At 37.0% G+C, this 21,066-nt stretch overlaps 1 protein-coding gene across 1 annotated transcript in view; it reads left to right on the top strand.

Moving 5' to 3' along the window:
• The first annotated feature begins 677 nt into the window (after positions 1–677).
• The window catches only part of si:ch211-127i16.2 (probable flavin-containing monoamine oxidase A), a 32,667-nt gene continuing 12,278 nt past the window's right edge, over positions 678–21,066 (top strand). Inside the window, exons 1-8 of the mRNA XM_068335463.1 lie at positions 678–810; positions 896–983; positions 1,779–1,959; positions 2,097–2,211; positions 2,882–3,039; positions 4,644–4,733; positions 5,931–6,015; positions 16,210–16,310. Coding sequence (XP_068191564.1) covers positions 693–810; positions 896–983; positions 1,779–1,959; positions 2,097–2,211; positions 2,882–3,039; positions 4,644–4,733; positions 5,931–6,015; positions 16,210–16,310 — 936 coding nt within the window. The 5' untranslated portion in view covers positions 678–692. The remainder of the gene's footprint in view (positions 811–895; positions 984–1,778; positions 1,960–2,096; positions 2,212–2,881; positions 3,040–4,643; positions 4,734–5,930; positions 6,016–16,209; positions 16,311–21,066) is intronic.

Raw genomic sequence — 21,066 nt, 5'->3', positions numbered from 1 at the left:
CTCCTCTCCAATGCATGCCGCCACCTTTCTAAATGTTCCTCCACCTGCTCCCTGCTTTTACTGTAGATCACAATGTCATCGGCGAACCTTAATTCTCATTTTCCTCATTTATAAATACCTCCTTAAGGAATGATGTTTTCTGAGATTATAGTTGGTCTTTTCTAGTGAAAATATCCACCATTATCATGCAAAGAACTTTTCCTAATTTGGCTCCAGACATGTTTGAAAAGACAGTTTGGCTAAAAGTGGACCTGAGCTCAGTCCGACTCACAGACAACTCAAAAATTCACAGACAACTCAGAAAACCTATTATTTTGTTGAAAAAATAACAACACACATTTTTTAAATTATCTGTATTGCAAGCAGAGCAACCTGATTTCTGATTCAGCCAGTGACTTCAAAAATCGGATGTTTTTTAAATTTTGCATGATTATTTCGAACAGTTTTACAAACGCAAAAGGCTTTATATCTGACAATGTCTCTCATGTTAAAAAAAATCAAAAGCCTTTGCTGGCTTTTATTGCTAGAATTTGTGCAGTCATTTATCTGCCAAGTAGGTCACAGGCTCAGTTGTTCACAGTTCCAAAGTGCACAGTTATGAAAGCCCAACAAGATAAAATTATTGATAAGGACACAGAAAAAGAACTGAAGCGTTGGATTAAGTTGTTCACCAGCAACTGCTGAGCTTGAGAATGACTGCAGAAATTTGGGATGTTATTATTGTTGGTGCTGGACTGTCTGGGCTGAGTGCAGCTCATTTGCTCAAAAAAAGGAACAAACAGATGAGAATACTGCTGCTGGAAGGAAAAGGTTTGTAATCCATGGTAAACAATTTCCCTGGACTCCTAGGAATAGTGCATTTCTCTGACTAAATCATGTCTTGTGTGCCTTACAGATCGGGTGGGAGGTCGCACCTTGTCCAGCGAAATACTGGCAGCTGATGGTGTGGATCGATGGGACTTAGGAGGGCAGTGGGTAGGAAGGTAATGTTGATTAGACCTACTCCGTATTAGAAGGGACAACAAAATGAGTTATGTCTCAGTAAAAACAAACAAACAAATAAATAACAGCCACTCCACAGCCACAGCACATTTAAATAGCTCCGTAAATGGAGCTTGTGGAAGCTGGGTTAGTGGTGGGGCTGAAGGTGCAGGCAGTTATACCCATGCATAGATACAGCATCACCGAGCAGATGGAGAAATGGAAATTTGTTTGAGCCAAATTGATTTGGTTTTGTGTTGAGTGAAGTCTGTCATGTGAAGACTGAGTTCACCTACCACAGCTCCAGTTGTATACTTGGCTTGCTCGTAGTTTTGAACACGCATTTTTGATCAAGTAGAAAATGGAGCTCTGGGTTACATTTATTTACCATCAAAAGGATATATATATATATATATATATATATATATATATATATATATATATATATATATATATATATATATATATATATATATATACACACACCATTTTGCAGACAGTTATAATGCTAATATTGTTACAATGATGCAATGATGATGTTTGTTTCTAATGTAAAATGTAACAACATACAGGTGAAAGTGAGGTTTAGTAAACTAAACAGTGTGGTTTACTGTTTACAACATTACTTTATGTTGTGAAGTAATTTTGTACCCTAAGCACACTTTTTCACTCAAACACAGAAAGAAAATACTGTATATTCATGATAATGTAGCAACAGGAAATGATTTTAACTGTCCAGTAAAACATGAATCACTGACAATGTAACCATCTTGAAAATGTCTGTCACTCTTTTTCAGCACTCAAACACATATCTTGGATCTCATACAAGAACTGGGCTTTGAGACCTATCCTCAGTTTAATAGTGGGAAGAAGGTACACCACATGGGTGGGCTAGATGCCAAAGTCCGAACCTACAGAACCAGTATCCCTGCACTATCCCCAGTGGCATTGATGGACCTCACCCAGCTCCTCTGGAGGGTGAGGACAAATATACTGTACTGATAGTGTAAATTTTGTAGTTAGGTCAATTTTCTGGTAAGAATTGCTATATAACTAGGGTTAAATCCTGATCCTGATGATGCTGAGGTGTGTATTTGTGTATTTTTTCCATTCAGATTGACAGGTTGTGTGCCACAGTGTGTGTCCAGGATCCTGCAAGGACTCCCAATGCTGTTAAGCTGGACAGTATGACTGCACACTCATATATTGAGCGACATGCTTGGACAGCAGGTAATGACTAACAGTTGTTTTGAGTAGCTGTCTTTGAAAATTGTATGCTTCAATTTACTTTACTGACCCAATATATATGCATACGGATACTGAGAACTATATTCAACAACTCAAGAACTGACTGACTGACCAACCAACAACTGCAGTTCAATCAAATAATGCAAGCAAATAATAATAAGTCAAGCAAATAATAACTTAGACTTAGGGAGATCAGTTTACTATGTGACTAAATTAAGGATTCGATCAATAAAGTCATTAGTCTTCATCCTTATGGTATCTTGAAAGGCTGTCTGAAACTTGTTTATCTCGTAGTTGTGTGGATTAATGTGATCAGTATACATTATATGATTTCTTAGTATTGATTATTGGTCATGTTTATATTGTATGCCAGTTCAAGTTATGCATTGCAGTGATATTTACATTGACTGCAGACTTAAATGTATTTGCATTTGATTTCCCAATTGACATAGGTGCACAAATAATCATGATTGTTTTCTGTATTTAGTCTATACTCATCTCTGTCTATTGTTCAGACCTTCAATTTACATTTATTTGATATATTAAGCTATTACCATTTAGTTTTTACAGAACACCGTCATTTCACGGAAATTCATAGTTTTTCTCTCTCCCCGTGGATGATGCATGTATTAAATCATCTCTTTCTGCCAAGAAATAAAGGAGGAGATGGGAGTGGCAATCAGGTCTGTATTTGGTGTGGAGCCCTCTCAGATGTCCTTCCTGTTCTTCCTGATGTATGCCACAGCTGCTGGAGGGCTACTGCCACTACTGGAAAGTACTTCAGGGGCGGCTCAGGAGCTCAAGATAAAGGTAGCTCTGACTCTTTCTTGAAGCACATACTATTGAATTGAGTTCCTGATAAAAATTTATTTCACATACAGTATGTCTTTTCTACTACAAACCTTGGAGAACTATTCACTTTTAAGTCAAACCCTGTCGGAGCAAACACAATTTTATAGTTTGTGATTTGCACATTGTGTGTATGGTCCATCTGTAAATACTTGGATGCAAAACCTTGTCTTTCCTCACAGTGGTAAAATTTTCAGGTTGCAGAAATTTCCTGAGGCAATTATTCTGAATAATACTGCAATAATGGAATGGCAGATAAAAAGCAAAAACATCAACGTGGGTTCAGATGACTCAAATATTGAGTTTAACAGAGACATTTTGTAATATTTGTTGATCCGTAAACACATTTTTAATTCAGGTGGAGTTTTTATTGTAAATGTACCTTAGCGCATTTTTGGTTAAATAGACTTTCTACAGTGAAAAGATATCTAAGTAGCTCTCAGAATAAAACTGGGAAAAATCACATCCAGTCCACACACTCACAAGCACAAACACTCCATTAATAAAATAGTAGAATGTGCCAACACTAATGTCAGGTTCTTATGACAAATCTTGAATACAAGTCACAAACACAGTTTGTTGACTTGTTGCGCAGTTTGGGTGTTATTGATCCAGATATTGGCAGCAAAAAAATATATTGGGGTGGCAGTGTTATAATACAGTGGATTATAACAGAATGTAAAATAAAAAACACAAAAAAAACAAAAAGAACAAAAACAAATTGTAGGCAGTGGTGCTAGTATTAGTGACATTATACCCATCAGCAAAAATGAAGACGGATCTATACTGCATTTACACACAGAAAAAGATTCATCTGTATATCTGTGGAAGGCTGCAACAGGGAAACATCCAAAGTTTCACCAACAACAAACATGGCGAGAGTCGAGGAAATTGTGTGTGTGTTGTGTGTGTGTGTGTGTGTGTGTGTTAAATACTGAGTAACAAAAGCATAGATAACGATGAATTCATCGGAGACTGTGGAAGAGTTTCACTCACTTTTCAGTTTCACTTTTTTCTTTCTTTGTTGTGCTTTGCTTGAATTGTAGCTACAACTTCCCAATTTGTGCACAGAGTGCTGGATGACATGCATTAAAGATTTTATATCAAGATCGATAATGTGGCTTTTTATTTCTCCTCTCTGATGCACTTATTTTGGATTTTTTGTTTTGTTTTGTTTTTTGCATTTAAAAAGTATTTTCAACTGAAATCCCACTAAAACATTTGGTTCTGTGTTTTTCTTCGTTTCAAGCCATGACAGGGTTTTTACATTATATGAATATTTCTTGCGCAAATAAAACAAAAACCCTCCCCTTTCCCCTTAGTGAAATAAATATTTTCATTAATTAGTCTGAGCATTTCCAGAGTGGAATCAGGGGAGGGTGATAAGGACCACAAGCGAACTTGTCCTATTGAATTGAATCAGCAGAAACCCATTGACTTCACGCCACAAGGGGTTAAATGTTTTCTAATATGCATGATGTGACGTTTTACCTTTCAGCATTCTGGCCACACAGGGTAAGAAGACTCTGTATTTGTCTTGACATGAATTATTTGTCTCTCCACAGGGAGGCACCCAACAGCTTTCAGAGAGACTGGCAGAGCTTGTTGGGCTGAAGAATGTTCGACTGGGTTCTGCCGTGATGTCCATATGGCAGGTAGAGTATACAGTAACGGCTCACTCAGGGATTGATGAGGCGCGACACAGAGATAACAGCTTCCTCGGTAGGGAAACAGGCCGTCTCCTGCAAAGGCACTGTCTGTTCCGCCTGACTGTCCTCCTTATTCACAGTCAAGAGACCAAGAAGACTTAATGCACCCTTAAGAACAGAGCTTTAGGACAGTTTACAGTTTACTTAATTGTTCTTGTATTCATTGTTCTTGCAGATTACACGTATAGAATAACAATTACAACCACATGACAAAATCTTAAATGAATGGATTATTGATTAAACTATTCAACAGATCATATGACAAACATTTTCTAACACATTTAAATTAAACCTGATTTCTAAGTGAGAATAATCGCAGGTCACTTTTCTGTATTTGGACTTTTGACAGTTTCTTTTACATTAAAACTATTTTTATGATGGCAAACTAGCTCAGAAACATTTGGATGGGCAACTAAACAAGCTGACAGAGCAATCAACAATAACTTCAGCCCTGTAAAAACAGGATGACATGATTTAGCATTTCCCCCAGTCTAAACCCAAATAAATACAATAAAGACTGAGATGTGTTATGTTCAAACTTCTGTAAATATGTGTTCACTATCACATTTGATGCATCATAATACACCACACATTTTGATGGGAGTTAAGTCTGGACAATAGATATGCTAGTTTAGTACCTTAAACTCTTTGGATAGCTTTGACCTTTCAGGGTAGGTCAAAGCTATCCACTAACCTTTACCATAGATCAAAGCTAGTGCTTCAATCTATGGTCTAACACCAGCCTTCTCCCTCGTCTTTCTATCTAAATATGACCTTGACCTAGCTTTCTTAAGGTCAAGGTCATCATCTCATTTTCGTCCCCTTTGCTGACTGAGTAATGTGCTTTTTGTTTCATCTTTCTATCTGCAACAATTGCGAAGATATTTGGTGGACATACGAACGAACAGACGAACACATCACTGCTTTGAAGCGGGATGTAATTAAACTCTAATCCATACAAATGAAAGTCTAATGTTTTAACACTGTTTGTGCACCTTGTGTTTGAAACAGCTGGTATAAAAAGTACCCACAACAAAACAGAAAATCTAGTTCCAATTATACCCACAATGCAGGGAAATCATATACTCGTACATCTGTGTAATTTCGGATCAAAGTTGTATTTCTGTTTATGTGTGTAAACAGGATGCTGAGTGGGCCAGGGTGACAACCGTCACCGACACCTTCTTGTGCAGAGCTGTGATTGTCACCTGTCCCCCTCATTTGGCAGGTCAGTGCGTCTCCCGCTTCTGTCGACATGCTAAACAAAATTCTCACTGATGTGGGAAATATATACCCTCCTCAATTGCTATGTTGCTAAATGGGGAAAAACTCTAAACTCATGCATATAAATCATGGATTTACCTAAATCTATATTTATTCATTTATTTACTTGTGTATTTATTTATTTGTTTGTTTATTTATTTTTGCCAATCACTTTGGCGGATGTAAATTCTGTCTGAGGTTGGTCCCCGGGCTGAAGGATTCCCTGATTAGATTTTGAACGGAAGGATGAATAAATGGCAAAACTTTTAAACGTGGGCTTACATGACATCAGCTGGTGGAGCAGAGGTAGAAATGTTAGTTGGTGGAGGGAGCTGAAAGTGTCAAACACTTCATCACCATGCTGTCTGCAATTGGTAAAAAAGCAGGTAAAAATGGCTCCCCAGAATGAGTGTTTTAGAGTTTGAGTTTTAGAGTTGACCCAACTAACATAGTGCATGTAATGTTGGAAATGGAACACATACTACCAACATGTATTATCTTTGGTGTGTAAGAAAAGATAATTTACCTATTTGTGTGGACAAATAAAGTGGATTTAATCTTAATCTTAATGTGCATTTGATATTTGATATACTGTATGTAAGTGTAATAAAACATATTCAAATCCTAAAATAAATTACTGACAAGATACCAATGGAAATCTTGAAACTTTAAATCTTTTGGAGGGCAAACTAGTGGTGACCTTTTGCAGTCTGACTTGTCCCAGCAGGAAACATAGAAAAGCTGGCCGGTGTCAGTTCATAGTTAATTAGACTGTAGGAATTCTGGTTTTTTATTTAATTTTGGCAGGTTAGTGGTAGGGTTGAAGCTGAATCTCAGGCTAGCTTCTGTTCCTGATTGTGCTAACCTGGTAATAGATCTGTATCTCAAAGTCTCACACTCAGGTCCTCGGACAAACGCCAGGGATCGTAATAAGACAGGTTTGAGAGTAATGTTGAATTATGCAGCACAGATTGCAGCATACCACTGTGCCACGCTTTGGTCTGAATTCAATGCATGGAGATGGACAGGGGCGTTCAGAAACCAGAGTCTGCCTGGTGATAAATATGGCGCCTCTCCCCAAAGAAGTCAGAGGAAATTCAAGGTGAGGGGTTGCTCCTTGATATTGTTTGTATGACAGTGTTCATTTGGAAATGTATGGGAGTGTGCAGACCTGAGGAGCTTTCCAGTGACTGAGGGAGGGGTGGGGAGAGCTTACTGCAGATGGAGGGAATAATAATAATAATAGCTCCAGATAATTCCCAGCCTCTTTGGGTACTCAAGGTAATTGTTCAGGGTGTCTGTAGCCTCTCATGTTGACTCTTCTAATTGTCTTTGACATTCCAAAGTAATTCACAAGGCACACATTTTTTTTAGTCAGTGATGAATGGCAAAGGATTGGTGTCAAAATACATGATTCTGTTCACACAAACAAATGCTGGATATGAGCTGACTCTCCTTTAATAGTTTCCTGTTACTGGCTCCCAGATTTATCTTCCCATTCATCCATCTATTTTTTAAAATGAGTCCTGTCAGTTCCTTCACCTTTTATCTTACTACTCCTCTGACTCACCTCAGTGATTTATGAACCAATTTTTTTGACTGGATATGAAACTGTGAGACATGCATGCAAAAAATGAGCTTGAAAATGAGAGTTTCAGTCTTATGTAGATTTTTGGGAGTGTAGTTAAACCATGTACATGCTTCAGTTGCTGAAAAAGTTGTCATGCATATTCATCGTGGAAATACACAGTAAAAGAAAAGTCCCAATTAAGTTTCACAGCATGTATTGGGAGTGTAACACAATTAGGCACACTATCTAGAATTAAGGACTAACCACAGAGACAGCTCCCAAAGTTACCAAATTAACATTTTGTTTTGATGCCTTTTTCTGTCTCTCTTTATCAAGAGGAAAATCCCTGGTAGAGCATAACTGTCTGGCCATGTGCTCATGCATATGTCTGTGGTGGACATTTAAAGAGACGTTTATTGTTAAGCTGATGAAGCAAAAGTTCATGATACTGCTTTTGTTGTAGGTAATGAAAAGGTGATTTTATCTGAAACTCAACTTGATAGGCAGCCAAGCAACACTTTATCAGATGTTGCCATCAATCTTGTCGTGGATTGGAAGCTGCTGTAATGACAGTAGGCTTGTTCTACAGTGAGGAAACTATTACACATAGTTTAGTCTGGATTCTTGTCTGTGCTGCTAGAAAGCAGATAGAGAGTGCATTAGCACTGGTTTTTCAGCTGGCACCATAAGCGAGAAAGCTAGGGCAATGTCTTCTGTGCTGTGATGAAACTGAAGGAGACTAATTTAAAGATTAAACATGAAGGGGGATATGAAATTATTACACAGACAGCTGTTGCAAACTGATTTTTATCTTACTGAATTAAGACCCGTATCTGTATCGCTCCCAATGGGCAATACAGTAAGCGTGGTGAGCAGGCAGTGATGAAGTGGTAATTGCTGGGCTACAACTGTTTTAAAATCAGGAGTCATATATATCTATCTATATATATATATATATATATATATATATATATATATATATATATATATATATATATATATATATATATATATATATATATATATATATATATATATATATATATATATATCCCCACCTATATATTTCCATTAAGTTTCCCAGTTAACTCAACCAATAGTTAACATGAAATAGTAAAACATTCAGTGTTCAGCTGTCAATAAACTGTTAATGCTTCTGGACAGAAACCTAACTCTTGGTTCATTGGTTCCTATTTATACCTGAGCACCAAGAAACCCAAAACATAATTTGGCTCCTACAGGGGAAGAACTCTGTCAATAAAAAAAAAGGAAAAGAAATAAGAGGTAGATTGTGAGGTAGTGGTAGAGTTTTATTACAGGTAGCTTATACTCTGCATTGCTGGCACTCACTTTCAACCTGACCCGCATTGTCGGCAGTTTCGATGTTCATGAACATCCCCAAGCACATAAATACAAGCATTTGTTCCTTGCACAGAGGTTCAGAGGTGTGGATTAAAGAAGAATGAAATACTGAAGATGACACACCATCAGGAAAGCTGAAAATGCCACACAAAGTCTGACATCAGAGCAAATTGTTCCCCTAGTCTGGTATTTGCTGAGTTAGTTTAACATGATGTCACATCTTCATCTATGGGGTGGTAATCTTATGATTTAAAGACTGTTCACATTAGGCTAAATCCTTTTGCGATGATCATGTGATTGGACCTTATCCATGGCCCTGTAGCCATTCTCCACATTGTGGTTATTAAATACGAATGTTCAACTGCTTGGAATTTAAACTCATAGGGACTACCATTAACCTATGAGTGTGTGTGTGTGTGTGTGTGTGTGTGTGTGTGTGTGCGTGCGTGCGTGCGTGCGTGTGTGTGTGTGTAGTGACAATTTGGAATATATGTCTCTCATGCAGGTAAAGATTTCATTGAGTTTAGAAGGGAGGTAATGACTTTGCTGAGATTAGATGCCAATGATCTGTGGGAGCCAACATTGCTCATAGTTGGTAGAGAATCAAATACGGTACTTATTTCAATGATATGCATTTCTTTGTCAAATATTGTGAAATTTTCTAAATTTTGTTTTTGATATTCAACTCTTCCTGTCAAAATAAAACTTCCACAAAAATTATAGATTCTTTTGTGAAAACTTTTGAAATTGGTACCAAATACCTATTTTCTCCACTGCATAAAACTCAGGTTTGTTGCAACATTTTATCACTAGTAAAAGCAAGATTTCTGCTGTGGAGTAATATGAGAGCCTATTCTAATATAATAAGAAAAATGTAATTGAATTCCAGCAATGCCAGGCATTCTAGTCCAACTACACAGCCTCCCACCTCATAGCAGTATGCTGGCATGACAGATACAATATCTAGGCAAATGCAAAATGATTCAACTAGCAGACAAGAGCTCTGTTGAAAAAATAAAAAACTCAATTTTAAAGTTCAAAGTACTCAATGATTTGTTGATTTTTTTAGTGCAGTTAAATGTATTCAATGTCCTCAGCATTGTCTCTGAATATGAAATACAGTAGCAAAACATGCAAAGCAAACTGATGGAGAGATAGATAGATAGATAGATAGATAGATAGATAGATAGATAGATAGATAGATAGATAGATAGATAGATAGATAGATAGATAGATAGATAGATAGATAGATAGATAGATAGATAGAAACTTTATTAATCCTGGAGGAAATTGCACATATTTACTGCTTAAGCATACCTAATGAATAAATACTAAAAATAAATAAATACTGATCAATATTGCATTCTACATATGACCTTTGCTACCAAGGAAAGTACTTACAAATCCTTTTTAATCATCATTTTTGATAAATAACACCAACATATTTTCTTTTTTACAGTAACTTGCAGATTGAGATTAGATGTATTTAAATATTTAATGATTTAACACTGTCAACAGAAAACACATGGATTTGTATAGCTTTTCTGATAAACTGGTCATGCAGTTCTCATCTTAAAGCGCTTTTTATTTCTGTGTGATAATAATGGACTTTTGAGACCAATACTGACAACAGTTCAAGAATTCTTCTAAATGTGAATATGACGGTTTGTCTCATGTTTATTTTCTAACGTCAACGCTTAGTGATTTTAATGTGTATGATTATGTGGATTTAGGGCCCAAAATTGACTAAGTTGTTTGTAAAAGGAGGCTTTTTTGTAAGGTAGTCTATAATGGACAAACCACACACCACCTCTCTGTGGCTTCTGGAAACGAGGGGTGTCCAGTTGGTTGCAGCTTTTGATATCACTGTGGGACCTTAACAAAAACATTTGGATATTGATTGTTTAAAATTTCTTTATCAAAGAACATACGTGATTGTTGTCTTCTGCGTATGTGTGCTCAACTTACTGGCAACTATCTGCATGGGAATGTCTGGTTCTGTGTAAGATTTTCAAAGTCTCTTTTGGATCGCGGCTGCTTTTGAACCTTAATTATAGAATTTTCTTGCTCTCATAGAACTAAGGCCCTATCATGAATGAAGAACTCAAAGTTGCAAATAACCAGCGTTCCAGAGACAGTGTGTGGTGTGGATTGATTAGATTTGACTGACAGTAGTGTCTCTACAGCAGCGTGAGAAAACAAGTCCATCAAATTATACACGACTCATCTGCAATATGCCATGCCTTTTCCCCCAAGCATATTTGTCTGCCCAGTCTTTATCAGCAGGCTAAATTAAGACGGCCTGCTCAACTTGCACTTTGTCAGTCAGGTCACTTATTTGTTTCCCTCGTGGATGTCTCCTCTGTGCCAAGCTAGAAAATTAGTTTGCTTCTAAATGTGTCTAAATGGTTAAATTAATAGTGGTTAATGATTACCTCTGTGTTTTAATTACAGCCATGTGGTATTTATACTTTAAATTACATCTTTTACATCACAATTATACAAAGACATTAAATTATATGGATGATATAGTTTGCTGAGAGGCGGATGATTATGGGTGGGCTGAACAAATGCTGACCTCATGTGAATAAATGTGAGGGAATAATATATTTCTCAAATCAGCAATTTAAATATGTCAAAGAAAAGACATAAGACAAGAGGGTAAGAGTTTATAAAAACAAGATTTCTTTATCAAGTGAATAAAACATGATACTGAACATAATGAAGCATGTTTCATATATTATGAAACCATTTTAATTGCAGTTAGATTGTATCAAGAAAAGGTGACTTCTAGAGTGAAACTACAGGAAAGGCAAAAGCCTATAGATGAATTACATGCTTGTGACAAAGGCAAGTTGTTTACTTGAAGAGACTTTATTTATATTACGTATTTAGTTAATTTTATTTTATTTTTTTAATCTAGTTTTTACGGCAGCGTAGAGCTGCCAGACCAAGAAAATAAAAACCGGGACGTATCACATTATTTCGTGATACGTATCACGTTATTTCGTGATACGTATCACGTTATTTCGTGATAGTATCACGTTATTTCGTGATACTATCACGTTATTTCGTGATACGTATCACGTTATTTCGTGATAGTATCACGAAATAACGTGATACGACTTTTTCAAAGTGGTTTTATTTACTGTCTGCTGGCCATCAGTAAATCATGGCTCCTTTACATGATGCGATTGAATTATATTTCATGCTTGGCTTGAGACATGGTGAGATTTTACAATTATTGGGCTCCGTGGATGAAATTTATATAAGCATGCGTACCCTAAGACGACATTTGAAAAAGAGGGGCTATACCGGAGGAAAAACGAGTCGGACCCTCTTGAGGTAGAGTCGTTCCTCATTGATGAGCTGGAGGGACACGGCCGGCTGCATGGATACAAGCTCCATCATCTCAACATAACATTCATTCATTCATCTTCTAAACCGCTTAATCCGCAAACGCAGGTCGCGGGGTCAACATAACATCTTATCACGAAATAAAGTGATACGTATCACGAAATAACGTGATGCATATCACGAAATAACGTGATACGTATCACGAAATTACGTGATACTATCACGAAATAACGAGATACGTATCACGAAATAACGTGATGCGTCCCGGTTTTTATTTTCTTGGTATGGCAGCTCTACACTTCCGTAAGTTTTTTAAATGTAAGACAAGACACAATTCTATATTTGCATTTTTAAGATAATGTTTTCTAATGCAGTTTACGCTACCTCAGAAGGATTCTCTTTCACATCCGGTACATCCGGACTCTTTCGCAGATAATTAGAAGATCTTGCTGAAGGCTGTCACTTTGTGTAAGATAATATATTCTCCTTTAATTTAATTAATTTATTTATTTTTTATTTAATATACTGTTTTGATCCACGAGGGGAAATTACGAATGACAAGTTAAATTGTGATGCATCATCTGTTTATGATCCAACAGCTGCATTTACAGATTTTATTTACTCGAAGTCATTTCATGCTAAACAACAGTTAAATGAACTCCCAAACTAATGAGGACAATTCCAGGGTGATCCATCTTAAATTAATCTTCCAACAAAAAAAAATAAAAAATGACATTGCGTTGAAGTAGGGAGTGTGTCTGCTGCTACAATCAGGCCTTCATTTTCAGTGAGTTTCAGGGGATTATGTACCTAATTCAATTAATGATCCTTGATGTACAGTGCCGAGATATGGGACTCTGTCTTTAACATTTGGATTAAGTTGTTGGTGACCTGTCCTGCTAGTCTGTTTGAGTGTTATGGATTCATGAAAAAGAGTCCCATATTTTTTTGTTTAGATATTTATACCTTATTATTTTGACTCAACCTTGTGAATTCTCTGAATATCTAGCCGGTGTTGTGCTCCAAGGGGTTTTAAATTTAATGTATACACTGTACCTAGCAAGGGCTTTTGGATGTACTTGTATCTGATGCACAGTGCAAAGAGAAAATCCAATTTTGCAAGTGAAATGTAGTGACAGCCGTGAACTGAACCTCAGCTTGAGATGGCTGAATTCATGCTATTCAACAGTTCTTCGCAAAGCCCTTTTTAAGACCCTTGGGTACCGATTAAAATGGCTATACACCTTACCCTTTGAGTCACAAAATTGATGTTTCAAAAAAGTGTAAAAAACTTATACAGAATACAGAAATTAATACAGAATTTTTTTTCTTTCAATGCATCTGATCTTTTCCATTACTTCAGCCCTATCCATAGATACAAAGTTTTTATTTTATTATTTTTATTATTTATTATTATATATGTCTATATGGAATTTGCCATTACAACCCTTGTATTCTTACAATGGGAAAAACACAAAATGTGGAATATTTCCAAAAGTTAGTGCACAGTTAAATACTTCAGTGAATGTTCACTGGCACTTGAAACAGGACTCACAGACGATCTTGTAGTGCCTCTTGCATGCTTGTGTGTTACATTTTGCGCACCGGCCTGGCCCGGGACTTCAACTTGCTCATTTTCCAAAAAGTATAAGACACTGAAAGCACCCTTATGTTTTGATAAAAATTCAAACTGAGAAACTGCTGGAAACAAACGTCTCTTGTCTAAGGGTACTGTACCTCTGATGTGATACATGGGACAAAGAGAAGAAAAAATAGGAGAGCAAGGGCTGGTGGCAAGTTTTCAAAATATGAAAGGAGAATAGAATGTCACAGTGTTTTAAAGGCAGAATGCAAGATTCAGAGAGACAGGAACATGATGAAAGAGTGAAAGAAACCACTCTGAGAGAAGTGCGATCCACAGAACTCAGAGTATGAAGGGTCAGGAACCAAAGCCTGAGATTGCTCTGGAGCAGTGGGATGCTCTTGAACTTGCAGCTGTTTGCCAAATAGGACACTATGATGTAAAAAGCCTCTTGATGAACTGTCAATTGAAAATACTTCAGAGAACAGTGCAGATAAGGATGCATCAGCATTCTTTACAGGCAACATTTTGTGGTCCTTCACATCTGTTCCAAGATAAACACTCTCTTTGTGTAACTTCGTACTTCTGTGGTTAAAGTATGAAAAAAAAAAAAAACAACTCCATGACTCAGAAGATCCAAGGGGTCAAAGAGGTTGTTCTTTTCATCTTGAGTACCATATTTTCATTTTGTGTTTAAATTAAAAAAGGGGCTTCAGAGTGACTGTGTTAATATGTGTTGAGTGAAAAAGCTTACAAGCTGTTTTTTTTTTTTTAATCAGCTGTCAATTCTATGTAAGACATCAACACAATCGATCCGGTGGTTTTTAAAATACAGTACTGTATTTCAATATGTTACAAATTGGTGGATCAACCGATGGAGTACTGTTCATTAAATTTAATTTAATTTAATTTAATTTAATACACTGTTATAATCCCCGAAGGGAAATTAAGAACGCACACTCTGTTCTGCTAGTAATGCTAGAAATATAAATGTGCAAACTTGAAAAATGGAATAATGTTGGTATTTTCTTTCCCTAACAGCATTAGACAAACTCATGGGTGACTTTTTTCATGATGATGGTACTCAATCACAATCTGCAAAAATATGGCAGTTGAGAGATATGTAATTCTTTAATGTCTACTTTTCATTACAGTCATAGAGAATTCCTTAATTTTTTTCTTTTGGCATTTTGGATTTTATGAATTTTTTTTCTTCAGACAAAATGTCGTTTTACAGTACATGAACTTCAATGCTAATTCCTTCTATGAGAACCTCATGAATTTTTGTTTATAAGCTGCATTCCGCTCTTTTTATTCAGGGATTATTGGGCAATCCCTGAATACATATTTGCACGCTTGATCTTATGTTATTTAGTAACATTAACTACATCTCACTGAAGCTCTTTATTGATATCATTATATTACTTCAATGCTGACTGGTGAGGAGGTACCTTGAAAGCGTCACATATTTATGCACATAGGAGTGGATGTCGGAGAAGAAGCTCGTCTCATTTAGTCACAGACATGTTAATACCTATCTGACAAATAATGAGGCAGAAGGCATCTGCTGCTATTACCTCAGACAGTTTGGGTTCCAATGCTAGCAATGGCGTGGACACGACATGACTTGACAGGTCTTATGTCAAGTGTACAATTCTGTCAATTTAATGTCTCAGTGACCATGTCAAAATAGTTTGGAGCCACTTATCATGCCACTGTTTTACATTTTACTGCTTCAGGCTCATTAATTTTGTTTAGCATTAAGGGCATTATTTTGAGGTTGCTGACAGGCTCTTGACAGTTTCTAAATGATGCTTCAAGTCTTCCACTGGTTCATCTGTTAAAAGCCTGGCTTTTGGCCAGATGTCACTTTGCCTGCCAGAGTCCACTCAGAGGCGGTCCTTTGCATGTGCAACATATACTACCTCCAGCAGTACTGATGAAGTTACTTGAGTGCTGTCACATCAGTGAGATTGAGTTTTCACAGATGTAAGTGCAGTGATTAGTACCCTGGAGCAAGATAGCAGCCAGAGTACTATTGGGTCATATGGATTTCTTCCTATGGCCATTAATGCTAGCCAATGATTCAAGATAAAACCATCCTGATAGATTGAGGAGTTAGCTCAAAGTTCTATCAATCTCAATTCATTTTTATTTGTCTCAAATAAAACATGGATTTCTCCCCATGTGTTATAGAGATTCCAGGTGAAGCAGTGGAAGGTAGAATAAATGCAATAAATACAGCATATAGTTCTGGGGATGAATGTGCACTGTTGTTTTCTCAACAGCAAAGATCCACTACCAACCAGCCTTGCCCAGCCAAAGAGAGTTCCTTACCCAGAACATGCCTGTGGGCCACATGATAAAATTCATTATTACCTACCAGACGGTGAGTAGCAAAACATAAATTACAACTGAACAGATGTTTGTATGAATAGTTGTATAATGGTGCTTAAACAACTAAATATTCAAAAAACATTCTTTATCTTCTGAGCGCTTGTTGCCACTTTTAGATGTTTTTTTTTTCTCTGAGTGGTATATTTAAAGATAATATTAAAGATGTCAAACTTGCATTTTAAATTTAGAAAGTAGGTTGTTAAAATCTCATATATATTCTACACATGGTCACACAGTATATTATGTTTTGATTCTAGAAATTAAGAAAAGCATCACAAAAGTTTACTTTTGAGATTTTTACATATTTATGTATATGTATCCACACACACGTATGCATGCACGCACGCTCGCACGCACACACACACACACACACACACACACACACACACACACACACACACACACACACACACACACACACACACTCACTCCTACGGGCAATTTGGGACCGGCCAATCAACCTGAAGCGCATGCTTTTGGAGGAAGCCGGAGAACCCGGAGAGAAAAAAATAAAATAAATAAATATATATATATATATATATATATATATATATATATATATATATATATATATATATATATATATATATATATATATATATATATATATACTCACATTTGTTAAAATAAGGACAACATGAAATGCTTTCATCAAGCCAATTGATGGTTAAAAGACACCTAATTTGAAAGAGTCACACTGTATAACAAAAAAAAAAATCACTTTTAATCATGGTTTGAGCACTTTATAGATCCCAGCAATTTTACAAACACATAGTTGAACAAAATGCCTTAGCACCTTGTTATGAGATAAATTTATCACTGAAAACAAAACAAATTCATTCATTCACAGGCAAAGTCTACCGAGTCTATGAGTCGCTATCTCTTGCCAACATTTAATTTAAATCTGATAAACACGAAACAACACATGTCACTCATCTAGAATTTCATGTGTTGGTATTCTTCTTCTCTTCCTGTGCATCTGCCTCAAAGTGTTCTGGTAAGCAAAATTTTCAAATCCACCATTCATCTGTTATAGCCTTCATCTTGTAGTTTAACTGGTGGCTTTTTCAGAAAGAAATCACTGTCAATCACCTTATCATCTATTAATGCAACTGCAAGAACAAAATGTGTACACGATTGATTAACAAAATATGTAGCATAGAATGTTAATTATCTAATGGCTAGACGCTGTCGGGACTATATTACAGCAACCCGGCCACATTTTGAGTCCATGGTGCAGGTGCTGTCCACATGCACCTGAACAGTACGGGGCACTCCTCTGAGTAGAGTCATTTCCACGTTTTAGCCAGGGAAGAGAGACAAACAGCAGAAACCAACATCATCTTTGTAGCCACCTACTATACAGCATTAGCCTCCATTCACAGAAACCACAGCAACATGTCATACTTGAATGCAGCTCACCATTAAAACTCACATAAGGGTTAGTGGGACAATGACATCTTAACGAAAGTAGGACTTCATATAAGATTTAATTTAATTGTGGTTTTGGTATTGTGTTTGTTTTCTGCTCTAACAGGAGTATCAGGACTCTACCAGTCAGTTAGAGCCGAAGGAGCATCTCGGATGAGGGGTGGAATGTCTTTAACAAACCTTAAATATGCCCATTTAACTTTTCATTTATTTATTTTTATTTATTTATGTATTAAGTTTTTGCTCTTCTTGAAGTGTTTTATTAGTTGAGTTTTTGCCATCTACTTGCCATCTACTCTCTACAGAACATTGCCATATATTTAGTTAAAAGATACTCATGCTAATCCTCACCATGAAAGGTCCTTTGATTGCAATAAATGTTTCTAACTGACTGATGAAGGCTTGTTTCCAAAATACAAAATCTTTTTTTCCCCAAGATCTCCAATTACCTTGCAACAAGTATGGTAGTTAAATTAACATACAATTAGCGTTTTGTTGTGAATTTTATGTCGTCTGAGAGAAATTAAATTTGTCTTTGGCAATTTTTTGAGAGAAAAATATTGCATACTAGCTTACAGACAGGGCTAAGAACCCAATAAGTGTTTAAAATTGGTAAGACACCCCACACAGAAATTACTGGCTCTCTTTAACTCCTCTCTCTTGTTGTTGGTAATTTAGTATTGATGTTCAAGCAAACCAGATCCCCCTGGTTAACATTACACGAGGCAATGTAGGCTCAAGCAAAGCAACCACTTTTTTTTCCACTACTACAAGATAGATATGCATGTAAGGTTAAATATGAATGTGCAGATACCCTGTGTATTTTTAGAGTATTTGTAAGCAAGTAGCAGAAACGCTTCGATTGGTAACAGCACCAGAGGGTCTCTTAAAAGCACACCAGGAGTCAGCAGCAGTCCCCATTGGGGTGAAAGGGTTTGAGTGTGACATGGATTTTTCTCAATCCCCTTCGGAATCATTTCATAGGAGGTTAAAACCAGTGTCTCGCTTAAACCCATGAACAGAGGAAAGGAAACACTGTGGTTGGAACAATGAGCTGACTCAGCACTTTATTAAAGAAGTCTTGTCAGAACACTTGTACAAGTGCAACGATTTTGCATCTTCAGCATAAATAATTGATTCTCCATCTCTGCTTTGGATTGCCTTCTCTATGGTAGGTGACAGTCTTTGACACACCAGTTTGTCCTTCCTGGGATCCAAGTCCATGGATACTACCATAGGCTGGGAGTTACATCTGTCTTTACTCTTATCTGGGACAACCCTTATCAGTGTTTGATAATGTAACAGTACAAAACCTGTAGCCACTGATGTGTCTCCTCATTACATAGAGTTTGTGTGAAGCCTGAATGTAAAAGACTGTCAGCAAATTGTGCAGACTAAGGGAGCCTGTTTGTATAACATATGCAGGAAAGCCGTTTTAATTCCAAAAGTCTGGTGACAGGCCAGGCAAGAGTGTAAGTGTGGAAGAGATTCATGTATGCCAACCTGAACAAGGTCAAATGACATTGCAATGGGACCAGAGAATTTGCTGAGGCAGGATCCTCACTGTATGTTTGCAGAGTGCAACCTTGTTTAAAATGCTGCACACTTACTCTTCCAGTATGTTGCCAGGAAGTACCTCTCCTCCTCAGAGAGTCTCTGCGAAATAGAAATGGATGAAGGTATACTATCATACCTCACATTTGTTGACCACTCAAATTAGTCTCCTTACATTGCTCTTTGGCAGGAATCTTTGGCCGATAAATCCTGTGCAAAAGAGAATTGATAAATGTAGCCCTTAAGAAACTATTTGAAAGAGGCAACCTTTTGTTGGTATGTCGTCATTGCTGAAAGCCCCAAGTTTCATCTGATATAGAGTGCTTTACTACATCAAGTCATTTACAAGAATGTTGTGTCTTCAGTATTCTTAAGGCAATTCTTTATGGAGTGCACATACAATACAAAACTTTTGCTTTCATGGGTTGGTTACTGCAAGTTTAGCTGTTCTTTTGCAATCAACAAAAATGTATTTAAATCAGCCAGACAAAAAAAATGTTTATATATACTGTATTATACATTTAAGTATATATAAAATGAAAGGAAAGGTGCACAAAACTGAGGTGAGACCAGCGATGTTGTTTGGCCTAGAGACAGTGTCACTGAGGAAAAGACAGGAGACAGAGCTGGAGGTAGCAGAGATGAAGATGCTGAGGTTCTCTCTGGGAGTGACCAGGATGGATAGGATCAGGAATGAGTACATCAGAGGGACAGCACATGTTAGAGGTTTTGGAGATAAAGTCAGAGAGGCCAGACTGAGATGGTTTGGACATGTCCAGAGGAGAGATAGTGAATATATTGATAGAAGTATGCTGAGTTTTGAACTGCCAGGCAGGAGGCCTAGAGGAAGACCAAAGAGGAGGTTTATGGATGTAGTGAAAGAGGACATGAAGGTAGTTGGTGTGAGAGTAGAGGATGCAGAAGACAGGGTTAGATGGAGGCAATTGATTCGCTGTGGCGACCCCTGAAGGGAAAAGCCGACAGGAGAAGAAGATGTACTGTGTGGGTGTGTGTGTGTGTGTGTGTGTGTGTGTGTGTGTGTGTGTGTGTGTGTGTGTGTGTGTGTGTGTGTGTGTGTGTGTGTATGAGCTAACTGACAACGGTTAAAAGAACACTTAAATAATGTTTAATCATTCAGCTCGGTTACCACAGGGGTAAAGGAAGCACCTGGCCATGCAATCTGCTTTCACTGACAATTTTGTTTCAAAAGTTCATGAGTTGATGGGTCCACAGTCACAACAATTTGTACCACCCAAAAGGTTTAACACTGCTACTTACAATTTCACGAGGCTACAAATTTGCCAGCAGGCTACAAGTGGTGTGGTCACAGGAGCTGGCTAGTTATTATTTATGAGACATTTGATTCCCATTTGCAGGTCTCATGTTGTATTCTAAAGCATTACGAAAATGAAATCTTCCATTTCAGTTTGATCCATTTTATGACGTTGTCATTCGAAATTTGTTGATACTGTAACTTTACATAGTACTCCGACACTGCATTTTCTTGAAATACATTATGTGATGTTGCCAAGGTTTTTTGTCACCCATCTGACATTTCACATAATTGCATTATAGAAAATTGCAGACCACTTGATGCACAGCTCTGACCTTGAATAAATTATATTTTGTTGCCTTTGGTACAGATTCCTTAATAAGGGTATAAATATCTTACAAGAGCTTGCAACAAAACAGGTGGAACTCCAAAATTTATGAACTGCATTTTTTCTAACTAAAATGTATTGGTATTTTTAATTCATGCTTCA

Source organism: Antennarius striatus, chromosome 15 (genome assembly GCF_040054535.1).
Source record: "Antennarius striatus isolate MH-2024 chromosome 15, ASM4005453v1, whole genome shotgun sequence".
NCBI lineage: Eukaryota > Metazoa > Chordata > Actinopteri > Lophiiformes > Antennariidae > Antennarius > Antennarius striatus.
This window is presented reverse-complemented; position numbering and strand designations above follow the sequence as displayed.